The 14,749-nt window shown below is 43.7% G+C and overlaps 1 protein-coding gene across 2 annotated transcripts in view; it reads left to right on the top strand.

Moving 5' to 3' along the window:
• Mast4 (microtubule associated serine/threonine kinase family member 4) overlaps positions 1 to 14,749 on the top strand; it is a 611,732-nt gene that overhangs the window by 323,765 nt on the left and 273,218 nt on the right. The window contains exon 6 of one of the 2 annotated variants that reach the window (XM_026788983.1): positions 11,414 to 11,449. The exons of the other annotated variant lie outside the window; for it this stretch is intronic. Coding sequence (XP_026644784.1) covers positions 11,414 to 11,449 — 36 coding nt within the window. The remainder of the gene's footprint in view (positions 1 to 11,413; positions 11,450 to 14,749) is intronic. 2 annotated transcript variants of the gene reach the window in all.

The following is a 14,749-nucleotide window of genomic DNA, read 5'->3' as shown; positions in this document are numbered from 1 at the left end:
CTCTGTTTCCTGGTTCCTGCCTCAGGCCAAGAACCCTCTCACCCCTCCGAAGGTCTTCAGGATCAGGACCAAGCTCCCCTTTTGCCAGTGACCTTGCCAACAAAAGGCCTACCTCTTTTGTTTAATTGTAGTGGGGCGATCTGATCTCCGTGTTGCCTGGGGTCTCTGCAGCCTGCTTCTGCTGCTGGGCCGGTCCCAGCCGGTTCCTGCAGGTCCCCGCCGGCTGTGGTAGGAGTCCTCCGTCTGCGTTCTGCCTCCTGGTGTTCCGACTGCGTTCCTCCGCCCGCTGTTCCGGCTGCGTTCTGCCACCCGCTGTTCTGGCCGCATTCCCCCGCCCGCTGTTCCGGCCGCGTTCCGCCGCCCACTCTCTGCCTACTATTTAACATGGCCTTCTCTTCCTTGTTTAACTGTGAGCTTTACCGTGCGTGTTCTTGCATGGAGCCTTAGCCTTGTAGGCCTGGGGATGCATGAAAGCATGGCAGTTACCTCTTTATTTTTGTAGAAGCAATGAATGATACTTGGATGGTTTCTCAGCTTCATATATTTGGTCACAAAAGTGTTAGAGATGCATTTTAGGGTACCCAGCGCAGGAACCTGAAGTAGAAGCAGCTCCTAATGTCTGTGGTGACTCTAGAAGGGATGTGTACATGCTGAGGAATGGCACCTGAGAGTCAGTTGCAGTGCCTTCTTCCATTTTAACCGCTTGATCTAGTAACAGCACTGACATCTTCATCAACTCCCACTTCTTCTCCTTTTCCTTTCACTGTTCAGAGAGTAGCTTCAGGGCACCAACGCTGGCTGTGGTAGACATACGTACACTAGGAGTCTAAATGGTCTGTGATAGGCCTGTCGGAATCCCAGCTCCTTAGCCATATGTAAAGCAGTGCCCATCTCCATCCCCCTACTCTGATGCCACACTCCCTAGAACCAGAACTTCATTCACATGAACCCCGGAGCTGTTTTCCCTTTGGTTCTCTACTTACATGCACCTGCCTTTGGGTACAACAGAAGTCTCTTTAATGGGCACCTTCTGGTGAGCAGGCCGTGGGACTGAACTTGAAATCTGGCTGCCTCAACATGCTAGGTTTGGCCACCCGTCCTCATATGCTGACTGAAGAGGCAAGTAACTGTAAGAAGCAGCGGAGATTTGTTCAACGTAGCCATTTTGGAAATAGAAACGTAAAAGAGACCCATTCGCCCCCAAGTCGCTCCTGGGAGTCAGTTTCATTGTTCTTGTAAATCTCTATGAGAGTGCTACATATCATGGCATTCCTGATATCTCTGTTAAGATCCTAGTCACCTAGAGATACCTAGAGTGGGCCAAGAGGAGCATCTTTCTCTTCAGAGCCCAGAAGTCCTTCCTGTTGGTGAACCTCTAAGAGGCGTTGCTACAGCCAACGGATTGTTTCAGCCTTCAATTCAGTCATCATAGACGAATATGTTAATACATAATATGGCACACGAGAACACACTGATTTAAGATACACCCTGAGATAATCATCATACATTTACAAAGGACTCGTAATTCACCCTAGTGAGCCCCAAGAAAATATAAACTTAGTATTCCCATGTCTGTATAACTTACAATATAGATCTCCCAAACAACACTCATTTTTCTGTGTATCTCAATATCCCCCTGGTAATTTCCAGCACACCGATTACACAGTTCAAGCTTTCTGATCACACCAGCAGATCCCTAAATAATTGAGAAGACCTTCCAGTTTGCTCAGCAGACCTCCCAAAGATAAGGGACCCAACTTGCTGTCTGATAACTGGCTAACTCAGGTTTTTGAAAATGAGCCCCACCGAGCAGCTCCAAAAGACCTCTAGACTGACTAAGAAAGGGAAGGGCAAGAACGGAGGTTCATAGGCTGGGGAGAACAGATGAGGGTATACCTAGCATAGTCCATTTGGCTTGCTCATAGTCTCTCTCCTGCCTCTTCAAGGTGACCTCATAACATCCATCTCTTGAGGGCAACGGTCTTCCTCCAACAAGATAAGCGTTTATTCACCAGTGTGTGATCTCACTGTGCCAACACCAAAGTGAAGGAGACAGACACAGAATGAAGCACAACGGCCGTGCTTTCCCACACACTTAGTGACCCTGTCACTTGCCTTTTAGCAAAAGTGGTCAGAGACCAGTCCACCAGAGGTCTGAGATGTTGAAAAATGGTTGCTAAATCAATAAATGAATAAATGCACAATCGATAACACACTCCTTTTCTTTCTGAATGTTTTCCTTACATTGGCAGAGCCAAGAGTGTCCAGGGATGCTGTGGGAAATGAGCATTGTGCAGAGAGAGAGGTTGCTGTCAGAGAGTGCTTAGGACCCTCAGAGCAGAGAGTAGTGCTGGTCCCTGGAAGCCCGGGTGAAGCTGAAATGCTGGACTTGAGACCAGAGTGTGCCTTACAGGCGGTGCATTTGAGTTGCCTGCACTGGATCAGGGAATTCTGAGCTTGAGATTCCTCATCCTGAGACAAGCGAGGTAGTAACCTTCTAAGTCATTGAACAGGCTTGGGTAGATGCAGTTGGTATGTATAGTTCTGTGTGCTTTTTAAAAAGACTTCAAATGTAATGCCTTGCCTGGTTGTTTCAAAAAGTAGTTTGGGTAAAATGAGGTTATTTCCAGAATGCAAGGAGAGGGAATCACCTTGGTTTTGCAATAGATTTGAGAAAGATTTGTGAGATTTTCAGCACGATGAAGGTAACATTTCTGGAAAGAGAAGAAAGTGGCTTAATTCAAGCAAAATAAAGGACATATAAACCATATTTGGCTATGTGTTGAAACAAATTTATTTTCTCTGTAGCCCTCTCTAACCCTCCCACCCCCACAAATATTGAAGAACTCAGAGTATCTACTGTCAGAGCCAAATGGAAGTCCAGTGTCGTGTTGAATGTTAGAAATCCAAAAACCAAATGAAGAAAAAAAAATTGAGAGTTGCGTCTGAATTAGCATTTAAAGTGGCATGTTTGTATAAAAAGAGAGCGGGGGTGTAATATATCATAGAGTAAAGAGAGGAATCCGGGCTGCGGAGAAAGTCAGTTGCATTTATGTATTCATGGAGCAGTCAGTGTGGCATTTGGCATGCATTTGCAGCCTTCCTTCTCAGGCCTGAGTTGGTCTGCAGTGGGGAGAGAGGAGGCTGGGAGAACAAACCAATGCGGGGAGGGGGTGAAGGAGACTGATTCCTTTCGGAAATTAAAGGAAGACTGTCCTTCCTCTCCAGGGGAAAAGGTTGGGTTATCTTGAGCATGTTTAGGATCACCAAAATCCATGTGTTCTTCTAAACATGGAGATTTGGGATCAATGCTTAAAGGATATTCAGAACACCATTTTAAGCTGAGAATTGCCATGTTTTTTTTGTTTTTTGTTTTTTGTTTTTTAAAGGCAAGCTTTGGTGTTTAGGCTGGTAAAGCTGGTCCTCCGGTTTTGGGTCCTCATCTGCACGAAGTGGGGTTTGAAATGTCATACTTACTAGAATAACTTTAGCAAATTTGAGTTCAACAGCGTCTGAAAAGTGTTTTCCATAGGCGATTCCTTTTCAGCGGATAGAGTGTAGCCGTGGGGGCTGGGAGCAGGAAATATGACATACCCCTTGTCATTTATTTGTAGCCTGTTGGCAGCAGAAGTAATCTTTTTTCTTTTAAAATGTTTTTAAAAGATTTACTTATTTTTTATGTGTGTGAGTGTTTTGCCTCCATGCATATGTGTACACCACATACAGGTCTGGTGCCCATGGAGGTCAGAAGAGGGCACAAGAGTCCCTGGGACAGGAGTTATGGATGGTTGTGAATTTCGGTGTGGGTATTGGGAACTGAGCCCAGGTCCTCTCTAAGAGCAATAGTGCTCCTAACCAACTCTCCAGCCCTGAAAAAGTACTTCAAATGGTTTTCAGTAGCATTTTCTAGGAGGCTATTTTGTTACATTTTCTGGGGGGCGTTGAAGGGGGCAGATGACTTTATGGCTTTGGGTAGGATTTACACTGTACACAGAGCACTGCAGTGTTCAACTCCGATAACCACAGGTTTCTGCCTATACAGTGGAGACAGTCACTGAATCACCGTGATGTAAGAGTACCAGTTCCCCGGGCTTAGTAGCTTCTTTCCCAGAATAATCCATTCTCCCTCAGCATTGTGGAAGGACACTTTTTGGAACTGTGGTTTGGGACAGATAAGTGTTGAGGACTATGGGAAAAATATAGTCATAGAATTTCAAGGCTGGGAGAATCCTTAAGAGAAACTTTACTTAAACTTGATAAATTAGATCACTGAGTAACTAGCAACTAAGAGGGGATGGGACCTGAGGGGCTCGGCTAGTACATTATTTGTGAAACATGAGTAGAATTTGGGGTTCCCAACAGCAGGGACTGAGGTGTGATCTTTTCATCTTGATACCAGTGTGTTTGAGTGTTAGCGAGTCCATGGGTATTTCTTCTGGAGACATAAAGCTTATCATCGGCCTTCACAGTGTGGACCGGACAATGAGTAGGCTTTACAGAGTCTGCCTTTTTTCACCGTGTTTAGTGAAGCTGCTTTTAGCATTCTCCAAGTCCGCCGGGTTCTTACAGCTTTTCACTTACTATTCTGCTGATGGAAAACAAACTAGTCAAACCCCTAGCACCGCCAGGAACAAAGTGTACCCCAAAAGGATAAAGAGACCAGTGACAGCAGTCCAAGTCAGGGTGCTGTAGTGCCCAGCTGTGGTTACCCAACTAGAGATGTGAGCCATCGTCTGAATTCAGTATTGTTCTCTCTTTACCCCATTGTTTAGAAGCAAATCTGGCCCTCTGACAGGAAGATGTGGGGCTTTGCTTGTGTCTCTGAGTTCCTCTTTAAGAGGTGCCAAGTCCTTTTGCCTTACTCTTTGGAGTGGTATATGTCAGACATAAGGATCTAAGAAAATCAAAGGTGCTTTGGGGGTTTCTTTCCTCTTCTGAAAAAAGAACCTCACCCTCTGAGATTTGGCTGGGACATTTTTCCCCCAAGACTATACCTGCTTTGTCTTTAACCTATTGTTATGAAAAGGCACCTCTTCCGCGTAAAACTGAGGACATCCCTGTACTAGCATGTTGGAATGTGAGTCATGCCCAGGGAGTCTTTTACTTACCCCACCCTCCTCTGCAAGGGCCATCTGAGCCCTGCTTCCTCTCACATAGTACCCAGACAACATTTCCTCTCTGAGGAAATTCTACACAGATAGTCCTCTTGACATGAGTAAAAGGGAACTAATGGTTTGATTGACTATATAAATTTGATAGGAAGTTATGTTTTAATATTTTAGATAGGAAAGTCTTTGTATTTGTGTGTATGTGTGCATGCATGCATTTGTGTGTATGGGGGTACTCATCCATGTATGTGGGAGCAGAGGCAAATGTTGAGAGTCTTCTGTCATTCTTCCCCCGACCCCTTTTTTTTTTAAGGCAAGGTCTTAGTTAATCTGAAATTCACAGTGTTCCCTGGTGTGGCCAGGCAGCAAAGCCCTGGGCTGCAGTAACTAGTTCTGGGTTCACAGACATGCAGTACTGCTTTAGTCTCTTACATGGGTGCTGGTGACCTAAACTCAGGTTTACATGCATACATTGCAAGCACTGCTGACCAATCTCTCGAGTCCCCAGAAAGCAGATTCTATGATTAATAAGTCTAAATATGTGATAGAATTTTGGGAAATGTTTTTGAACTGCTTACAATATAATCTCTTAAGAAGTATTTGACTATCTTGTAGTTGCTTTCATAAAGTGCTCTTGCTTTGTTAAAAGACATACACATGGACACATACTTGTGCACTCTCGCACACACACACAGAAAAACAAAACATAAAACCTTGTATTGAGTTCTGGAGATTGCTCAGTTGGTCGGGCACTTGGCCAAAAGCATTGGCTGTGTTCAGTCTCCAGCACTGTAATTTTAGCTCTTAGGAAGGTGGAGGCAAGAAGATCAGAAGTCCAAGGTCCCCTTTTCTGAGTTCAAGGACAGCCTAGGCAATGTGAGACCCTGTCTAAGAAAAGAAGAAGAAAAAATAATGTCAGATGGCCCTTGCACCCTTAATACACAAGAAGAGCTGACTTTTAACCTTCAGTATGTCAGAGAGATCCATAGAATTAACCTCGTGGAGACTCCAGTGCTGTGTCCCAGCTCCCCCTGCATGTGGATTTTCTGTGGTGGGAGCCTTCAGTGTGGTGGGAGCCTTCAGTGTGGTGGGAGCCCTCAGTGTGGTGGCACTGGATAAGTTTTTAGTGAGACAAGTCAGCTTAGAGGTTAGCTTTGAGATTTATTTTTTAAGCAACCAAGGGAGGCATTTTCTCTAAGCCTTGTATGACTTCCGCAAGTGTAGCTGCTTTGAAGAAATGATAATGTTTTAGGTTCAGGGAACAGTGACTTACCCTTTGGGTAGGTACAGGCTGGCTTGTGGATTCCTCTTTTCTCTGGTCCCCTTGGTCTCCTTACTGAAGCTACAAGTACTTTGTATTTGTTTGGCAGGGGCACACAGGTCTGTTCGCCAGGGGTTTGTAGTTCAGGACACAACACAGTGTTTACTGTGTTAAATTGAGAGTCAGTCACTGAAAGAAAAAAACAACAGGATTTTATCCCCCGTGCCTAGGGTACAGTAGTTTAAATGTTAAAAACAACCCTCGTGGGCTACAGAAGCACTTGGAAGAGCTGAAGGGTGTTTGATGCACTTGACATCACGTGCTGAGATGAATTAATAGCTCGGTATGCGGGTTTCCCATCTTAAGGGAACTGTGCTGCCTTTTAAGGTGCCGTTCTAAGGTACTAATTTGTATGTTAATGTAGGTGGTTCTGGTGGAATCGTGGACAAATGTTGTCATAAACATCAGGTAAAGCATATAACTTAATTATTCTTTTTGAGAATTCAGGCTCCTTAGTTTTAAACCCTGTTTTGTTTCCATCTTTCCTTCTTCTCCTTCTTCCATGTGTTTTGCTCCAAGTGGCTGCATTTATGCATTGTGAGGAGCAATTAATAGTGATGGCTATGGTGGTCCTGGCAGAGTTTGAAGAGGAGAATCATAGCAAAGATCTTCTACTCAGCGCTTCCCACTCTGCCTAATCACACCCAGTGTAGTGCACGTCACATCTACTACACAGTACCGACGCTGCATTATATCACATACTGAAGAACTGGGAATTCTGTTGCTCTGAAGCCACAGCAGAATTTTAAAAGAGCAGACTGAAAAACAGCCAGTCCCTCCGGTTGCTTCTTCTCCTGGAATCCCATGTAGCATGGACCACTTCAGCTGTCCCCAGGCACGTGGTAGCCCTACATGGTCTACCATGTAGATTGCGCTTTTATTCCCACTAAGACGATAGTTTGATTGAAGCCTCATTGGCATATAGGAAAGTGCACCTAGTTTCAGGTCCACATTTGGGATTCGTAGATGGCCAGTGATAGAGTTCTTTCCTCACATGTGTGGGATTCCATATCTGTCCTTAGGACTGCAAAATAAAAAATACAGAAACGAAGCATGCAAGTGCAGCCACCACCAGCAGCAAGTGCTGACTGCCCATCTCCCCTGTGAGGTCCCTTCTTTCCATGCGTCCCCCAGCCAAGCTGCTATCAATGCTTTCCACCTAAAATGTGATGGAAATAACATCTCTCCACCCCACCCAGTGGCTTCTTTCACTTACTATACTACTTTGAAGTCTACCCACATTCTAACCAATGTTGCGTTTGTCGCCACTAATCCTTTCCATTGCTAGGTAATACTCTGTTGCGTGGCGATGCCACTGTCTGATTATCCATTCGCTTCTTGATGACACTGGGGAGGTTGGTAATTTTTGGCCTTTAGAAATAAATCTGCTGCAGGCTGAGCATCCCTAATCCAGCATCCCCAAATCTAAAACAGTCAGCTGTCTGAAAATTCTGAAGTTGCAAACATTTTGGATAAGAGATGTTGAATCTGCAAATGAAGTCTCCTAGCCTGTGAGTTTTTATTCTCTTTATAATCAGAAGAGCAAATGTTTTGAATTCTGATGGTCTTTTAATTTATTCTTCAAATGTTTTGGTGCTGAATCTATGAAATCTACACAATTACACAGAAGTTTCCCCCTCTGTTTTTCAGGAGTTTCATATGTTTAGATCTGTGCTTAATTTTGAGTTGATTTTTACACATCAAGAGAGATGTGAGTAAAAGTTTCTATTTTTCTATATACATATCTAATACTTCTGGTACCGTTTGTTGAACAAACTGTCCGTTGGTCATTGAAATAATGTATATTTTTGTCAAAGCTCAATTGTCCCTTGGTGGTGGTGACACTGATTCTTTATGCAGTTTCTAGTTGTTAATTTAGCTGCTTGGGGTTCTTAAACTTTAGAGGAAGTCTTTCTGCTTCTACAAAAAAATCTGGGATTTTTTTGTCCCTGCAATTGCATGAAACTGCAGGTCAGTTTGAGGAGCTGTGGTAGGTCCGCAGTAATTATAACGTGAGTTGGGTTAGAGGGATTGATGGGCTAGTATGGAGAGGTGGGGACGGAACTGCATTCAGATGGTGCATAAGGATGAAGCCAGTGACCCAGGGTCCAGGACCTGAACTGGGGAGTGAGAGACGGAAGTGAGGACGTCCTTCATCGGAAAACCCCTTTCAGAGAAGTCCAGAGGGAATGAGCGGGAGGGCATTTCTTAGAATAGCACAGACAGCGATTGGAATCTAGAATTGGAAGGAAGACACAGTATTTTTTTTCTAGAAAGAAAATACAGCGATGAGAGTCCAGGCTCCATGCTAAGCGGACAGTGAAAAAGGATGATTGACTAGACAAAGATCAGTAGCCTAGGAAAGGCCCATAAAGGTTGTGCTGTAGAACACTTGAAGGGTGTTCACACCCCAAGCACTGTGTCCTATAGCACAGCAATGTCTATTGCCCAGTTGAATTGGTCATTGTTCTAGGACAGGAGGAAATCCAAAGTAATTGCTGTTGTCTTCCCTTCCCTGGAAGTACTTGACCATGTCTAGAGAGATCGTGGGTTGTCCTAATTATTGGGACGTTGACAGGGCTTTCCTTTCTAGTAAAAAGAAGCCAAGAATAATGTTCAATGTCCTCGTGTGTACATGGAAAGCCCTGTCCCTGGCCACCAACAGTCACCTGCCCAGCGTGTTGGAAACCATTCTCCAGGGAGGAAGGAACACACGCGGAAGTGGAATCAGAGCGAGAGGTGACGGCTGCTCTGAGAACTTCTGGGCCTGGTGTGTCTAGGAGATTCACTCTCGTGGTCACTAGACACTTGCCATGGGTGGTCAAGTATCAGCCCGAGGATCTCCACTAAGGATTTCTTAGAAAAATCTCCCCAGTGTTACCAGATCAAGGTAGCTAAACACAAGGGTCCTTTGAGTAAATGTAGAAATTTGGGCCATCTGAGTTAGCTCTGCCCAGAGAACAGTTCTGCGTGGACATGGCGGTATCCACTGAGGACTTTGTTGACTGGTCAGCTTTTGATTGCAACCAATAGCCCCTAAGTGTCTGTCAGAGAGAGCGCTAACTAGCTCGGATGACTGAAAAGTCCAGGCTCCGCATCAGATCCAGTCAGGGGTCAGGATTGTTCATGCAGACCTGGATTCTAATAACTGCCATGCACCAACTGTCCCCGGGGCTCTTATTTTCCTTATTCATTTTCACCCAGGCAATAACTTTTATTCTCCTGTCATGATCGTTTCCCTTTGGTTGGCCCTAACCACGAATACGTTGAGCTCTTGCCATTAGGCTAGTCTGTGTTGAAATATGTAGGAATGTGGGTTTTCTTACTCATAGTTCTTTAATACCACATTGAAATGAAAGAATTTGGGGGCATCTCTCTGGTTAGAACAAAGGTATTAAAATTACATTTACTGCATTACGTGGATGTCTCAAGCCTGAGTTCTCACGTTCAAATGGCCAGCACTCATGTAGAAAATAGGTTGCCTATAATCCCAGTGGTGGAGAGATGAAGACAAGCGAGTTCGTAGGGCTCAAATGCCTGCCAGTCTAGCCAGTCACTGAACAAAGATTCAGTGAGAGATCTTTTCTCAGAAACATAGATGGTGCTTTAGGGTTTCCATTGCTGTGCTGAAACACGGTGGCCAGAAAACAAGGCAAGGAGGAAATCGTGTTTCAGCTTACACCTTCACAGTACGGCTCATCATTGAAGTAAGTCTGCCATATCCCGTATCCAGGTGACAACATCAGCTGGGTTGTACCCGGCTTATCTGTTTGCGCTTGGAGGGAAGCATGAGAATTGAGAAATGGCAGGCAGAAAAAACAGAGATGCGAAAGAAATAGAGACACATAATAGAGTCAGGAGGGCAGCCCAGTGTTGACTGAATCTGCCCACGTTTATTTTCCATATGCTTTATATATCCCGGTCCAAAAGGGAGGGAAGAAAGCAAGGCATCTTTACCATGATACAGACAAGGAACAAAGTAATTACCTCTTCAATACCCAAAACATTAAGTAACTATATGCTGAGCTAAGTATTCTGTTGTTTAGGCAGGACATGCTGTGACCACACCTTAGGCCAAGCATCCTGTAGGTGGCCACACCCTGGGTCAAATCTGTTTATTGCTCTTGAAGGAGCAAGTATGGGCTTGAACTCTCTGACCTTTGGTCAAAGTGGAACATATCCACATCCATGGTCTCAGGACAGGAACTCAAACAGGGAAAAATCTTGGAGGCAGGAGCTGATGTGGAGGTTATGGAGGGATGCTGCTTATTGGCTTGCCTCACACGGCTTACTCAGCTTGCTTTCTTACAGACTGCAGGAGCTCCAGCCCAGGGATAGCACCATCCACCATGGTCTGGGCCCTCCCCCATCAATCACTAATAAGTCAATGCCTTACAGACAAATCTCATGGAGGCAGTTTCTCGATTGAGGCTTCTTCCTCTCTGGTGACTCTAGCTTGTGTCACGTTGACATAAACCAACCAGTAGAGATGGAGAGCAATTGAAGAAGACACCCAACATTGCCGCTGGCCTCCACATGCCGTGTACATGTTTGTTCCTACCCATCTATGTCAGCACACACAGAAAGCCAATGCCTTTAAATGCTGTTTGGGTCCATTCTTAGATATATAGGTTTTAAATCTTAGAATTATTAAGAAATTACTTTTCCTTTTGCTTTTACTTTTTAAATTTTGAAGAACGTGATTACCAGGAGGTTACAGCTGTGTAAATGACTTGGGATTGTTTCCCATGGAGCAGTGGTGTAGAAACACTTTAGGAGTCCCTGGAAACGGAGTATAGTCTGCATTGCCCAATCTATATGGTGAACACGCAGAGAGGAAAACAGGGAAAAAATGTAGATATGGGCAAGCCACCAAGAATGAATTCGAGTGAGATAAGCTCTAGCCAGCCCTGTGCACAGCAGCCATGCTGCTGTGACTCTCTGTACTAACACACTTACATACTGGTCCTTTTTTCCCCTATAGGGCAGATTCCCAGAAGTGGAATTGCTTGGTCAAACGGTATGTGTGTTTTTAATTTTAATAGATATTGATAGATTGCCCAGAGAAATAGCAAGCCACCTCCCATTTCCTGCATCTTCTCCAACAATGGATGCCCCCCTTTTAAATTCTTGCCAGCCCTGCTGCTCTAAGGATCGATTTTTCATTTCTCTCTCCTGCCACTAAGGCTGAGTCTGCTCTGTTGATGGAGGAAGGTCATTGGTTAAGAAAATAAAGAAACTGCTTGGCTGGCCCTCATAGGTTAAAACATAGGTGGGAGGAGTAAACAGAACAGAATGCTGGGAGGAAGAGGAAGTGAGCTCAGACTCGACAGCTCTCCTCTCGGGGGCAGACGCCTCAGAGAGATGCCATGCCCCGCTCCCGGGCAGACACATGCGATGAAGCTCCGACCCAAGATGGACGTAGTCTAGAATCTCCCTGGTAAGCCACCTCGTGGGCTACAGCAGATTATTAGAAATGGGCTAGTCCAGTTGCAAGAGTTAGCCTAGAAGAGGCTAGATGGAAATGGGCCAAGCAGTGTTTAAAAGAATATAGTTTCCGTGTAATTATTTCGGGTAAAGCTAGCCAGGTGGCGGGAAGCAGCCCCGCCGCTCTTATTACTACACTCTGTGTGTCAGATGTCTGTTTTTCTTTTGTCTTCATTCCCTTTTCGTGGCCCATCTTTCCATTTTCAGATTCTAGGAGCCCAGCCTTTCAAGGTGTTAATCGTTTGTTATATGTGTGAAAACATATTCATGATTTTTTTCCATAACTCTGGATATAATATCTTCTGTCAAATGGAAATTGTTAATTGCTTAATCAAATATGTCTTTTCCTTTATTATTTCCGAGACTTCTGTTGTGTTCCACATGGTTTGCTTACCTCAAGATCACGAGAAATCATCTTAAATATTTTTGCCTCATTAAAAATAAAATCCAGATGTTAATCCAGTTTTCAGTGTTGTGTGTGACGTGAGGTAGGATCCTGTATCTTTTTGTTTCTCAGACGCATAACCCATGACCCAGGTTCTTGCTGCTCCAAGACCCTTGATTTCTCATGGGGCTGAAATGTTAACACTTGTCATGTGGCAAGATGGCATGTGTGTTTGGATCTACGTCTCAACTGCCTGTACTGATGACTCTGTGTCTGTCTGTACCAACCCAATTCTATGCTGGGACTCTCTAGGAACCTGAGTTATATGGTAAGCTTGTTTTCCCCTGTGTCACAGCTCACAGCTGTTTTTAATTTTCTATATGCTGATTTACAATTTAAGCTTGGAGAAATTTTGACATAGCTGTTTAACTGTTTCTCTTGTGTTTTTTAATTTTAAATTGTATTTGTTTGCTTACTTAGTTATTTTTTGAGACAGGTTCTCACTCTGTTACCCTGGCTGGCCTGGAACTCACTATGTAGAGTGCTGGGATTAGAGGGGTGTGCCACTGTGCCCTGCTCACAAATGTTCTAAATCTGAAAGGTAATAAAACAGAGTGGCTAGAACCAAGAAGAAGTGATATTTCTCAATGTGGAGGGTCCCTTTTCCTGATGCCAATGATTAGAATAATACCTTTCCATAAACTGCAAGTTATTTCTTCTATCCATTCTAATTCTTTAAATGTGATTTTGTTTTCTGCATGATACCTTTTCAATCCTTTGATCCTTCCAAGTTGCAGAACTAGGAAAACAAACAGGATGTTTGAATTCACTGGAGAGTTGCATTAAGATTCATGTGCTTAAAGCTTTCAGTGACTGTGGTGACATAATTGATGGGCATTTCTGTTTCTGCATAAATCATGAAGACCCCTGGACCTCACCTGCTGCAAAGTGTAGATTCATTGGTGAGGGTAGGCGCTACCTCTGAAGTGCATAACAGTTTTCTTAGACTGTTTTATGACTTCCTCTGAAGTGCATAACAGTTTTCTTAGACTGTTTTATGACTTGGTTCATGGAACATTTCGTGGGTTTTTGAAAACTATCATACTTGAAGTTTTGGAGAAAACTGTCTAGTATTTGAGTCCGTTAAGATAATTCTTGACTATTAGTTTGTAGTCACATGATCTTGGCTTACCTGTATTCATGAGCATCCTTAATAGCTTTTTGAAAACGTCTATTGGCACAGTGTTAAAGTAATAAATACTTTTTTATTTTCAAGAAGAATATGAGGGCCGGGCGGTGGTGGCGCACGCCTTTAATCCCAGCACTTGGGAGGCAGAGGCAGGCGGATCTCTGTGAGTTCGAGGCCAGCCTGGTCTACCAAGGGAGTTCCAGGACAGGCTCCAAAGCTACAGAGAAACCCTGTCTCGAAAAACAAAAAAACAAAACAAACAAACAAAAAAAACCAAGAAGAATATGAGGATCATAAGAGATACCTCAGTGGCTAAGTACTGGTGCATGTCGTTAATCCTAGCACGTGGAAGGCAGAAGCAGGCAGATCTCTGAGTTCATGGCCAGTCTGGCCCACAGAGCAAATTTGAGGTCAACAGGGCTACACATGGAAACCCTGTCTCGAAAAAACAAAACAACAACAACACACACAAAAAAGAGCATTTGCTGCTTCAAGCTGAAGGCTGGACTTGGATCCCAGCACTCAAATCAGGTGGTTTTAGGTGCACATAACTCAGTCTTCCAAAAGCCTGAGGTCCTCTTCTTAGCTCTCTGAGAATGCACATGCATAGATACACATACATTCTTACACACTTGCATATAAATACATAAAATTAAATGTTAAAAATATTCTAAATACTGGAGTTACACATTAAAATCACCTCTGTTTCTAAGTGTGGTGGCACACACCTTTCAGTCCCAGTATTTGGAAGGCAGAGCAGATGAATCTCTGTGAGCTGGATGCCAGTCTGGTCTACACAGTGAGTTCTAAGTCAGCCAGGGCTTCATAGTGAGACCTTGTCTAAGGAAACACACACATACACACTTACCTGTTAATAAAATAATGGTAATATTAGTTTATACATTAATATAGGCAAATAAAGGTGAGGTATGTATTGTTCTTGTGGAATTAGAAGGACATTCCCAGGTAGGGTTCTACCTGTGTTTACTTGATTAAGTAAAAAAAAAAAATCACTAGCTTTGTCATTATTATGGCAATGAAATAATTCATGGATTATAAGCATTGAATTTTGTGCTTACACATAATACAGGTATGAATGAAAAGGGAAAACCTTGCCAATTTTAATGGTAGTTTAGTATTAAGAAATGGATTGGGAAGACACTTCTGTGTGTACATATAAGTAGTAAAGATGGTAATTTAAGAAAAAAGGGGAACATTAAGTTATTCGGAGAGTCAAACGGATGATAATAGTTGAAGCT

This window comes from Microtus ochrogaster, unplaced genomic scaffold (genome assembly GCF_000317375.1).
Source record: "Microtus ochrogaster isolate Prairie Vole_2 unplaced genomic scaffold, MicOch1.0 UNK11, whole genome shotgun sequence".
In the NCBI taxonomy this organism is placed as follows: Eukaryota; Metazoa; Chordata; class Mammalia; order Rodentia; family Cricetidae; genus Microtus; species Microtus ochrogaster.
This window is presented reverse-complemented; position numbering and strand designations above follow the sequence as displayed.